The sequence below is a fragment of the Pristis pectinata genome, chromosome 12 (genome assembly GCF_009764475.1).
Source record: "Pristis pectinata isolate sPriPec2 chromosome 12, sPriPec2.1.pri, whole genome shotgun sequence".
NCBI classification, from domain to species: domain Eukaryota; kingdom Metazoa; phylum Chordata; class Chondrichthyes; order Rhinopristiformes; family Pristidae; genus Pristis; species Pristis pectinata.
Window position 1 is genome coordinate 7,532,204 of NC_067416.1, and position 13,263 is coordinate 7,545,466.

At 38.0% G+C, this 13,263-nt stretch overlaps 1 protein-coding gene across 1 annotated transcript in view; it reads right to left on the bottom strand.

Annotated features, from left to right (window-relative positions):
- sufu (suppressor of fused homolog (Drosophila)) overlaps positions 1-13,263 on the bottom strand; it is an 81,071-nt gene that overhangs the window by 23,469 nt on the left and 44,339 nt on the right. The window contains exons 5-8 of the mRNA XM_052027700.1: positions 8,527-8,612; positions 7,360-7,432; positions 6,481-6,634; positions 4,034-4,154 (exon numbers count right to left, since the gene is read on the bottom strand). Coding sequence (XP_051883660.1) covers positions 4,034-4,154; positions 6,481-6,634; positions 7,360-7,432; positions 8,527-8,612 — 434 coding nt within the window. The remainder of the gene's footprint in view (positions 1-4,033; positions 4,155-6,480; positions 6,635-7,359; positions 7,433-8,526; positions 8,613-13,263) is intronic.

Below are 13,263 nucleotides of genomic sequence, written 5' to 3' on the forward strand. Positions count from 1 at the left end.
CTTCTGTTTCAAATAGTCTACGGAACCCAATCACATAATGCTGATATACAACTCACAAACTGTTAGATTGTTAAATAAACTCACCTCATTACAAAATTACATATGGACTCATAATTTATTAGTTGAAATTATTTACGAGAAATGGACATCACTGAAAAGGCCAGTATTATCATCTTTAATTGGGGTGGTGAGCTGCCTATTTGAACTGCTGCAGTCCCTGAGAAGCTATTCCCACAGTGCATGGTTGTTTTGATCTAACTATCATGTGATGCCATTTCAGGGAGCTGTTAAGCATCAGCCACACCTCTGTTGGTTGGACTCAGACCAAATTAGACAAGAATTTTCTTCCCAAAGGGACATGAGTAAACCAAGTGGGCTTTTAAGAATTTCAACGGATTAATGATATTCCTACAAACTTGTTTCAATTAATTCATTGATTTTTTTTTAATTCCTCAGTTGCCAAACTAGAATTTGAATGATGCAGACAACTATTCTGAATATATTCCAGAAATTCACTACTTTGGCAACTACTTACCCAATCTATATAAAAGTTGAAATATCTCATTAAAACCACTCTGCCTTTATTTCATGAATATGTATTCTACCATTTCACAGTTCATATATATATTTATCTTCACATACCAAATTGCCATGGCAACTGGATAGCATGTGTCACCAAATCAGCTGGTTTCTCACTTCATTCTTCTGACACCATCTAATTTGAACACCACACCGTTTCTCTTGCTCCAATCCAAATCTCAACACAGGTTACAGCCCCTGCAGATTCATCAATTTCAACCTTGTCTGTTGTAACCGTCCTCAAAGCTCCAAGTTTCATTCCAGTAATTTTATTACAAGATCTGAGCTAGCTGTCTAGTGTGGTGTTGGGGAGCTGTTGCATTATTGGGAGATCTCCCTTCCTCTTAGAACATCAGACAATGACTCATCTGCTTGGTTGCGATGGATTACATAGTATTTTTAGGACACAGATTCAAAATGATTGGCAAAAGAGACAAACGCCGTGAGGAAAAAAATGCTTACTAGATGTGAAATGCACTGTTTGATTGGGCAGTGACAACACATTCAACAGAAGCCTTCAAATGGGAATCAGATAAACATTTGCAGGCAAATGGGGAGAGTGTGGGGAAGTGGATCTAACTGGATTGACTTTGCATAGGGCTGGAATACACTTAATGGGCTGGATGAATAAGTTTATCCAATGCTTTGAATTAACACACTTTTGTTTTTACAACTTCTAGATCTCTCAAAGTCCAGAGATGAGAAGTACTTTTAGAAATGTGTTTACAGCTTTAATTCTCCCTTTACAAGGTGCACAACATTAATGGTGGTTGGTAAATAAATACTGGTCAGAATATTGAAAAATTCTTCTGTGAACCATCCCATGAAATCTGTTCCATCAACCCGAAGATTATGGGCAGAAGGGTTTTGGATGAGCTAGTCTGCAGAAGGTTGAGGATGGGATATTGATCAATTTTAGTATTCTGACCAAATTATTTGCTTATTCAACTCTTTAGAATGCTGTAATTGTCACTGCTTCCCCCCTAACCCAGGCTGTATATTCCAGACCGTCTAAAAGAAAATTTCTTAATGCCACTTTTGGTTCTTTTGCCAATCAACATTCTATGTCTTCTAGTCCTTGACCCCTTTAACATTAATTAGAGAATTAGATCCAAGTAGAAACTAACATTGTGGGTAGATCTACTCAGTTGCAGATCAAAAACCTCAGCCCTTTAAATTAAAGTACTGAAAACAATAATGAAAAACGGGCTGTGCAGCAGTTTCCTTTTGGAACAAAAAATCCAGACAGCTACTGAAGATGACAGTGTATTGAAAACTGGTTACTTGGATATGCCCCGGGGATTCAGTTTTTTTATTGAGGTTTCCCTCCACACCCACCACCCCTCGCTCCAAAGCAGTAGTTGTCCAAGTTGCTTCCAAGATTGAAGGTTTTAAAAAGGTAATAGTGCACAACACACCTGGCCAACATTTGACAGAGCACGATCTGATGCATTGTCATAGGGAAGGTTAACCCATCTTTTTCTTTTAGATATTGTTGATAATTGTATTGTTCAGCAACCTTTGCTTTATTTTGATACATTTTCTTTTTAAAATCAACAGCTTGTTGCGAAGATAATAGAAAGTATGAGTCCATATTTGAATATCCCACAGCATCATGCATCAGCATAATATGTCAAGCAATTGAACTAATTTCTTCTTCTTTGGTGCATCTTGGGGCTCCACTTTTTTTTTTGGCTAATAAGATCAATATGGAAATCACATTCTCTTCCACACATTGGGCAGGAGATGTCTAATGGTACAAAAGGGTAGGCAGATTATGAGGCAGTGCACCACTAATGCAGGGCTTCTACTTGCTCCCAATCCACGGTCTTGAGATTCTCCAAACCATACAAAATGTTTCTTCCCCCACTTTCAATGATCCTGGGTCAGAGCTTCCCAGGAGTCACTGGGGATCTTGCACTTCTCCAAAAAAAGCTTTGAGTAAATTCTTGAATCTTTTTCTTTACCTGCCTGGTAATCTCCTCCCACAAGAGCTTGGAATAGTCTCTCTTTCTGGAATCTGGTGTCCAGCATGGAAATGATGTGGTTAGCCCAACATAGCTGACTGAGAATAACAGGGGCCTCAATACTGGGGATGTTGGCTTGAGAGAGCCATTGACTTTGGCTTGCCTATCCCTCCAGTGAGTTGACGATTTAATGGAGTCAGCATTGGTGCTATGTTTCTAGTGCTTTGAGATGCCCGCTGTAGGTAATCCAGGTTTTAGGAGGGCAGGGATCACTGCGGTCTGGAGACCACAAGCTTTGTGCCAAGTCTTGGGACTTGACATTCAAGGATACTTTACCTCAATGACCTGGCACACTGAAGGTGATATCTACCCGTCACCAAGAGGGGAATTCTGAGATAGGAGAAGTGGTCTATGTTTTCCAAGATTTTGTAGTGAACTTTTATCATCTGAGGGCAGTGTGGTGCATCAAAAGGTAGGTTGGCAGTGGATCGAGGTCTTGCAGATGTTGAGTGTAAAGCTCATTCTCTTGCATGCCTTGGTGAACAAGCCGACGATATCTTGGAGCTTATCCTCACAGCATGCACAAATACAATGTCATTTGCATGCTGTAGCTTGACTTCAGAGGTTCAGGTGACCTTGGTTCTGAAATGTAGTCACCACAGGTTGAACAGTTTCCCATTAATTCTGAAGATTAGCTCCACTCCCACTAACAATGCACTAGCTTCTGCATTATAAAATATCGATAATGTTTTGTCAAATAGCTGAAGCAGTAATTTGTTCTGGAATTAATTTCACCATAAAAGGGTTCCTCTGTATGAGCTACACAATTCTGTTATATGAACAAACTGAAACATTTTTAGCTTAACCTTCTATTATTTTACTGTTGAATACTACGTGAGATAAGAAGCCTGAGAGCAAGTTTTCTATTTTAAGTTCCTCACCTAACATTATCATAACTGTTGAAGGATGCATGGGAGGAACTGCCCTGATTTCATAAGGGCATTTGAGAAGGAATTCCCAGTTGCCTCTAATGGACACACAGATATCTCTTATAACATTGAACATCATATGCACTTCCATTTTATGAGCGCCACATTTAATCAGAGTGAAGTTCAGTGCCAGGTGGTAAGTTTCTCATTATGAAAAGCAAATCAAGACTCTTCAATAGAATCTAATTTCCCACTTTCTCATTCTAATCTACCAGTAAACAAATCTTAGCTATATTATTGAAGTTTTGTAATAATTTAAACTTCTCTAATTTTGTAAAAACCACATATTGTACTGTTAAATCAAACAAAGTGTTTTTTTATTCAAAGGATCAAAGATATGAAGAAAACTAAGCAGAATTAGGATTGAGGAATGTCAAATGGGAGGTATGAACACAACGCAGCAACAAACATTGCCTACCCACCCAAAAAATTCAAAATAATTTTTGATGACTCCAGGCTATGTGAATAACAAATATATTAAAGTGGTAAATAACTTACTGTGCTCGGTCATGATTCATTCCATTTTGCTGCTGGGGTTTCTGGGAACTGATTGGTGGCAAGATTGGCTTGGTGTTCATTTCAAGGCCCCTACGCAAGACCTCTCTGATTTGCTCTGTATCTGAAATTAGAGAAATTATAATTACTTGAAGCAGGTTCCAAGGCTGAAAGACTGAACAGAGGGATTATTAATTTCTACCACGATTCCATGTTTACATAATTAGGTAAAACAAATCTATAGCGTTTATGTTGTGCCAAATTTCTTTGAAAAAAATGAAAGGAATTGATGAAAGATTTTGGCACATGGGACAAGTATCAACATAACGCTGCCATTTAGCCAAGGAGAGAAGGAAGAGCATAGAAACTTTAAGCACATCCAGCTTGTTGATACAAATACTTGGCCTTTAAATAGGTTGCTACTTGCATTACAGTATGGGCTTCCACTGCAGTAAACTGAGCTGCTTAGGGCATAGAAACCCTTCCCATAAACTTTTAAAATATATTAAAGGTATAAAAGTTATTGAAGCATTTGTCAATTTTGATAGGTTTATTCTTGTCCCTCTTTACATGATGAAACACTTAAACATATACAGCGATAGCAAAAATTCAAATATTTCATTTATTAACGTGATACACAACTATGTATATAGCTTGGATAGCTTTCACATAATTTTCAGTTTTCTCATATCAATTGCATCTGAATGGTAGTTAGTTGCAGTGTGATTTGAGGCCGTTTCTGTTAGGCAACCACATTGCTGTCTTAAGATTTGCCACTTTTTAAGTGACGTCTTGATGAAGTTGTTTACAGGCAACGTTAGATTTTGTATGATGGAAATCGTTTGCACATGCAGTAGGTTAAGGGCTCATGTTAAAAAATCCATTGTGAGGTGATCTATGGGAGAGTGGGAAGCAGCTGGGTAGTGGAAGAAAAGTTCCTTAAGAGAGGCTATAATCTGTGATTGTGGCGCCTGTACAAAATCTGTTTGCAGAGAGGGGATGAGTGTGGCAGAATATGTGTGACTTTATTTTGATTGCAGGCATACCTTTTCAGGTCATCCAAAGCTCTACTATCCTAACTCACACCAAGCCTACTTCACCTCTGTGCATAGTGACCTACTTTGACTCACCTGACAATGCCTCAATTTTTAGAATCCTCACTTATTTTCGAGTCTTTCCAAGGCCTTGGGCACAATATCTACACCATTTCTACCTTCCCAAAATAATGGTTTCTTGTCTAATTCTGATGTTAATTGTGGCACTATTGACCCTGTTGTCTGCACCCTAAGCTCTCCAATTCCTTTCCTAAATCACTCCTCCTTGCTTTAAGACACTCCTTCAAATACCCCTCTTTGTTAAAAACAAGTGGATAAACGCAAGTGTTGTGTGATAATGCTCTTGTAGCACCTTGGGATGTTTTACTAAATTAAAAGTGTTAAGTAAAGACAAGCTGTTCTTGTTTAGTAGTCAGAAGTCAATATTCAGACAAATTTGTGAGCAGAGGGCTAAGAGGCGGTGCCTCAAGGTGGCATCCATCATTAAGGACCTTCACCATCCAGGACGTGCTCTCTTCTTGTTACTACCATCAGGGAGGTGGTTCAGGAGCCTGAAGACCCACACTCAGTGATTCAGAAGCAGCTTCTTCCCCTCCGTCATCCGATTTCTGAACGTTCCATGAACACTACCTCATTATTCCTTTTTTTTGCACTACTTATTTTTGTAATTTATAGTAATTATGTTTTTGCCCTTGTCGCAAAACAAATTTCACCTCCTATAAGTCAGTGATAATAAATCTTATTCTGGATCCTCATTGAAAACATTCCAGCAGAACCTTTCATCTCTTTAAATACAAGGCATAGGAAGCAGTTAAACAAATAAGGTAGGCAGATTGTGCTGCAACACCATATATTTTGCCAGCATATCAAATAGCAAGCATATTTGTTTGTGGTTCATGAAGAGATGACACATGCAATACCAGTGGAGATTATTTATTTATTTTCCTCTGCAGGGCAACTGAAGAAAAGAGCAACAGAAATATCTGTGCTGGCGAGATTGAACACTGGGCTGCAAACAAGATGACAGGAAAAAAGAGAAGCCTCCGAGATCTCAGAAAAAAAAATCAACCTTCAGCGATTGGTTGAGGTGATTATTATAAAAAGATGGCACAGAATGAACTACTAGATTATTGTACCTAATTAAAGCAGATGTAGAACGGAATTAATATACTTCAAGAATAACTCAAAATACATTTAAAGACAAATATTTGTGATAAAAAGACCAAGTACTAAAAGGAAAAATTGTAAAGCTTCCTAAACTGCTAGAGCTTTTCCTTCTTCCCCATTTCATGATAAAAAGGTGGAGATAGAATTATAGCAACTAGATCCTGTTAGATCTCCAACAATGAACAATTTTGAACTATGTTATTATAACAATGCTATGACAAAATTTACCTTTATCTGACAAACGACGTGGCTGCATCTCAAGATAAATACTTCTGCTATCTTCTTCATCTTCTGGGGGGCGGCTTAGATCAACCCATGCACATTTTGCACTCACACCGCTCAGATTTGATCCATCAGTCGCTATGCCTTTGTCCACCCTCTCCTGGATAGAGGGCAAAATAAAAGAATTTTTAATCTGTACAAGTAGCAAATTTATTTCCAATTACCACCATGCAAGAACTTTAGTCAGATGATTAATGACATTATGAGAGCTCAAGTTCTAATGTATTTTATTTGATGATTTGTTACAAGCAATAGTTTACATATTTGTTGCACTTTTTACTCCAATAAGCTTCCTAAATATAAAGCAAGTATTTTAACAAAATTATGGTCACAGTCAAAAACACAATGGAAATGGCCTAGTACTTAAAAAGTCTAAGAAAGTCAAACATCAGAATTACCAAAATACCTCTGGCACAGTGAATTATTTTATACTTCCACACAGCATAGAAGGCTGTAATTCAGCCCATCAAGTCCATGCCAACTCTTGTAGAAGCCCTAACAATTTAATTCAATGCATCACTCAATAGAATTTAAATAAATTTCAGCATAAATGCATAACTGTATATGCATTAATGTTAAATATCAGTTCCAAAGATTCCCCACAATTTTTCTCTGATGGTGTTGTGAAAGCATCAGGAAGTAGCAAATCAAAAGCAAACTGGAGATTTTAAGATGGTTCAGCCAGGTAATGAATAAAAAAGGAAATTTGCAACTTTAAATGGGGTAGTGCAAAGTGGTGCTGAATTAAAGAGATTACAGAAACAGTTTTATCCCCAGCAGATATTGCAGCAGTGAAGAATAGAACGGATTCAAGTCAATGGTTACCTGCAAATGTGGATCAGATTCAAATATAGTTTCTCCTCTTCGCATGTCTGTGATTAGCCAAGAGCCACCTGCTCTGTAAGACAATTTATGATACTTTAGAGCTACTCTAATGAATCCTTTGGTATTTATCTCATGTTTATTGCTTTGCTCAAAAGCAGACAAAACTGATTCAGTAAAATAGAAATGCCTAATACAACTACAAAGGCTTTTTTAAAAAAAAATCACTGGATGAAACCCATTCTAAAATGGAGTTTTGTCAAGTGCATGCTGCAATGAATCTGGCTTGTAGCTTGTCCAACAGTGGAGTGTCTACTTTTCATATCAAGACATCTTATGCTTACAAATTTGTCTATACTATGATGGGATAATAATATAAACATAAACATCTGATGGAACCACCAAAATCTTTTAAATTATGACCATAATCATTTCCATGGCACATAATTTTCTGGAGAATTCAGGGAGGAGTACAGTGGAATTGTATAACAAATCACCATTGATAAGTTATTAATGTCTTAGTGGGTTTAAAGGTGGATAAATCCCCAGAGCCTGATGAAATGTTTCCCAGGCTGCTATAGGAGACAAGGGAAGAGATTGTTGGGGTTGTGACAGAAATTTTCACATCTTCCTTGGAGACAGAAGAGGCGCAAGACGAGGAAAGTGATGCTGTTCTTTTATTCTACATGTGCAGCAGGGATGTCAGCTAATTACAGATTGGCAAATCCAACATAAATGGTAGGGAAATTAATGACCTTTTATTGGGAGATCTTATCAAAATTTATAGAGTTAAAAGAAAATGTTATTTCAAACTTATTCTTCCATTGCAGATGATGGAATACCTTGAATTCCAGGTGGAAGATAAAAAGAACAGATCATTTGCACACATCAAATACACTTATCTGATTATTTGAAGTAAGAATCTGGGATCAAATGTGTTTTGCACATTTAATAATGCTTTCAGAAAATCACTGACGTGACCCAATGTGCGTACAAAATAGTTAGCCATATGCCCTCTCAAATTTGCTGCATCATTTAATAAAACTTATGATTCAACACTTTCCCACTCTCCCCCACATCAAAAACATGTCAATCTAACATTTCACTTTTCTCACATCTAATCCACTATATTTTGCAAATTCAGGGTGGAAATTTAATAATGTCACTTACACAGGAACAGTCCGGAGAAGCTCCAAGATCCCTTGACCATTCCACTGCTGCGCTGCTTGAAGTTCTTCTGTACAAACTCCAACAATCTAATATGGATTGAAAGTTAAAAAAATAACTGAGAAATTGAATTGGACAAGTGATTTACTGTAAAGAACATTAAGGAAAAAAAATATTCTCATGTCAGAATGACCAAAATGCTCATCAATAGCCTTAAGTGGTTTGCTGGATGTCACCAGAAACATTTAGTGGTATGAACTTTACTAACAACAATGAATAATGAACAATAATGAGGAGGTGTACAAGAGTGAGATAGATTGGCTGGTTGAGTGGTGTCGAAACAACAACCTCACACTCAGTGTCAGAAAGACCAAGGAATTGATTGTGGACTTCAGGATGGGGAAGTCAGGAGAACACACAGCAATCTTCATTGAGGGGTCAGCGGTGGAAAGGATGAGTAGCTTCAAGTTCCTGAGGGAATCAACATCTCAAGAGGATCTATCCTGGGCCCAACACATTAATGCAATCATGAAGAAGACATGCCAGCAGCTCGACTTCATTAGTATATTGAGGAGATTTGGTATGTCACCAAAGACTCTTGCAAATTTCTACAGATGTACAGTCGAGAGCATTCTGACTGGTTGCATCACTGCCTGGTACGGAGGCTCCAATGCATGGGATTGCAGGAGGCTGCAGAGGGTTGTAGACTCAGCCAGCTCCATCACGGGCACAACCCTTCCCGCCATGGGTGCCTCAAGGTGGCGGCATCCATCATTAAGGACTCACTATCCATGACATGCCCTCTTCACATTACTACTATCAGGGATGTGGTACAGGAGCCTGAAGACCCACACTCAATGTTTCAGGAACAGCTTCTTTCCCCTCTGTCATCATATTCCTGAATGGTCTATGAACACTACCTTGTTATTCCTCTTTTGTACCATTTAGTTATTTTTGTAACTTATAATAACTTCTATTATTGCACTGTACTGCTGCTGCAAAATAACAAATTACATGACATGTCAGTGATAATAAGCCCGATTCTGAATGAATGAAAGTAGAATCCGAGTTTAATTCCACACCCACTCCATCTGCATTTTCAATTATTGGGATCTAAACAAATCTGCCATTTATTCCAATATTGTCCAAAAACATTTATTTTCACCAAACTGTTCAAAGTAGGAGACTAACAAACTGCTGTATACTCAAATTCACTAGGAACACATGAAGGAAATTCAACTCCAGCAACAACATCAGAAAGCAAATAAGTTTGAGAGTGAAGGGGAAAAAAAAGAACCAAAAATAAAAAAAAAGATTCAGTTATAAAAATTTCCAAGGCACAATTATCTTTTCATATTGTACTTTCCTTCAACATGGAATGAGGCCATTTGACCCAGAGTTCATGCTGGTTCTCAGAGCACTCCCATGTCGCTATTCCCCCACTGATTTCCTTGTAGCCTACTCCCTCACATGCTCATCAACTTCCCGCATATTCTCAATCAACCTACCAGCGTACTCTATCAATTTCAGCTAACCATAGCTACAATGAAATCCTAATTAAAGAATCAGTGGCAGCGTGTTCCTCTGGGCTCTATGCTTGTACCACTACATTAATGGATATGGGTGCACAGGGTGAAACTTCAAAATCTGCAAAAAGCTAGCAGGGAAGTGTGGTAATCAGCAAGATTAGAATTATTCCAATGGTTTATGAACAAAACATGGAGACTACAAAGAGATGCAGGTAGATTCATTGAGGGGGAAGATGATCTGGCAAATGAGGCTTATGAAATATGAAAATGTCCATTTTGGAAAAATAAAAAGCACATTACCTGATAGAAACCAATCATAAGGATCTCACAGAATACATAAAACTCTAACAGGCCTAAATAAACTAGATACAGGAACGATGTTCCCCATGGCTGGTGAGACCAGAACCAGGGGTCACAGCTTCATGATAGGGGGTATACCAATTCGAAGTGAGATCAGGAAAAATTTCTTCACCCAGATGGTGGTGAACCTGTAGATTCACAAGCATGTAAGGAAGTGGAGGCAAAGTCACTAAATACATTCAAAGGGATCAAGGGATATTGGGGAGAAGGCAGAAAGAGGGTACTCAAGTGGATGATTAGACATGATTGTGTTGAATGGTACAGCAAGCCTGAAGGGCTTACTCTTGTCCCTATTTTCTATGGTTTTTTCTAAATAGTAAAATATTCCTATGGTGGAGAAGGATCCGGGTGTTCTAGTGCAGGATTCACAGAGGGTTGGTATGAAGGTACAGTAAGTAATTTGGAAAGCTACCAGGAAGTTATTTTTTTTTAATTGTTAAGGGAATTGAATACAAAAGTAGGGATGTAATGCTTCAGTTATACAGAGCACTAGTCAGACCACATCTAGAGAACCATGTACACTATTGATTGTCTTATTTAAGGAAAGATATTAATGCATTGAAAGCAGACAAGGTTTACCAGACTAATATCTGGAATGGCTGGGTTGTCTTATAAAGGCTGGACAAGCTAGACTTGTATCCTTTGGAGTTTGGAAGTGTAATATACATGCTAGCTGTCCACTGAAGTGTGAATACCCTGTTATTAGTGTGTCATATTATCACATGACATGATACTTTGTAGATGCATGATGAATAGAACTTGTGTCTTTGAATATGGATTCAGTTAGGTTAAGCATGGTTTATTCAGAGGTGCATATTTATTGCAGTTAGGCGAATTAGTGTGGGTGCACTGTGCAATTGTGTTTTAACATTCCAAAACAAAGCTAATGAATTTCTAGGCAATCATCTTGATTCTCACTGCTCATTATTTTAAAATCATCAATACAGTGTAATGTAAGGAAACCGGAGCACCCAGAGGAAACCCACACAGACACGGGGAGAACGTACAAACTCCTTACAGACGGTGGCGGGAATTGAACCCGGGTCGCTGGCGCTGTAATAGCATTACGCTAACCGCTACACTACCGTGCCTGCCATTGAGGTACAGTAAAACTCCAATAATCCAGTACCCTCGAGACTTTGATATGCCAGACTGACAGATTTTCTGGACTAAAAATAATAGCTTTTTTTGAAAAATGTCAGACATTCGTTTGATAAATTTTCCAAAGAAACAGGTAAACTTTAAGAAGGTGGCGGGGGGGAGGGAGAAGAGGGAGGGGAGAAACTGGGCTCCAGTGAGGTAAAAGGGAGCACAAGGAACTGGCCCACCATGAGTTTAAATGGCAGGCAGGAACCAGAATCAGGTGAGCATTTGTGCAGAATGCAGTAGAGTTTTACAATTAATAAACGACACTTGTCCAGGAAGGTAACCAGATCATCCCTTGCACAGTGTTAAAATAGTAAATTTAGGCCAACAGTAAAACCAAACTTATTTGAAAACCACTTGAAATGGAAGTTGGCATGGAGGAATATGGAAAGGAGGCAGCTAATAGAATACTCAAAAGTCACTCTCTGGAAGTGCATCTCTTCATAGATATAATTTGTATATGGTTGAGGCCATTATTGAATTGGAGCAATCAATATTTTATCCAAATACACAAGTGATCAAATCTGACTGTTTAAAAAAAATGAGAATTAAAAGCCACATCAACAAGAATCATTTCACAATTCAGAATTACTCAAAACAGTAGATGGAGCTAAGTCCTCATTACTGAGGGTCAGCACTGCTCCAGCAGTTTTAGCTATACCATAATAATGCCTTGTTAAGTACTGGCTAATCCAATTATTTTCTCTTCAAATCAAAGTTCAAAGAGAAATTTCAATATGTTCATATTTCCTTTCTTGTTTTAAATGCAACCTCTGACAAAATCCAGATTATTTTCAATAAAGACAACTGCTGAAAGCACACCAATAAAATAAACTGGAAATAAATCTCAACTGTTCTACTTAGACGCTAGTACAAACATCGTCAGTACCTGGGCACATTACAGAAATGAGCAATTCAGCTCCTACTGCCCTCTAAAGCTGCATCTCACGTCTTGCTTCCTTGCAGTAACAGTGTCAGATGTAAAACCATATCTTGCCACTCTGTGGTGCTATGCATTACCATTTCAACAGAATTCAATTGCAATGATCACATAACCAGTGAAAAAAAATCCACACAGAACAAAACAAAGAGTCTAAATCACACTTAATACCACTAGCTCATATTAGTTTTTATTAAACTTCCAATCTTAAATTAACTTTCACTTCAATTTCAAGTCAATAGTGTTAGAACCTAGCAACATTAGAGCAAAATGTTTAATAAACTCCCTAAAATGGGAATAAAAGTGGGAACTATATCATCTGGGCAGGTGACTCTAAAACAGCCAAAGAAAAGCAGAGGCCTGACCTCATTTACATTGGCATCTAGCTGTTGGTTCCAAACAGGAATTTCAAAACCATTCACTGGATTCAGGCCAGTACAATTTGAAGAATTTTGAAGATTGCAGATTAACAATGATGTACAAAAAAATGGTTCAAGAACATGCAACTACAGGCCAGTCAGTTTAACATCAGTGGTGGGCGAGTATTTATAACAATTTTGGAACATGAATAGATGCTTGGGAGAAGTTTGAGTTAATATAGGAGACCTATTACAAATTTAAAAGCCAACGTCATCTTTCACAAACCCGTCAACATTTTAGTGAGGTAACAGAGATGTCTGATGAAGGATAAGTAGTTGATCTCGTTTCTACGGATTTTCAGAAGGCATTTGACAGAACCCCACAAAAAAAAACTATAGATAGAAG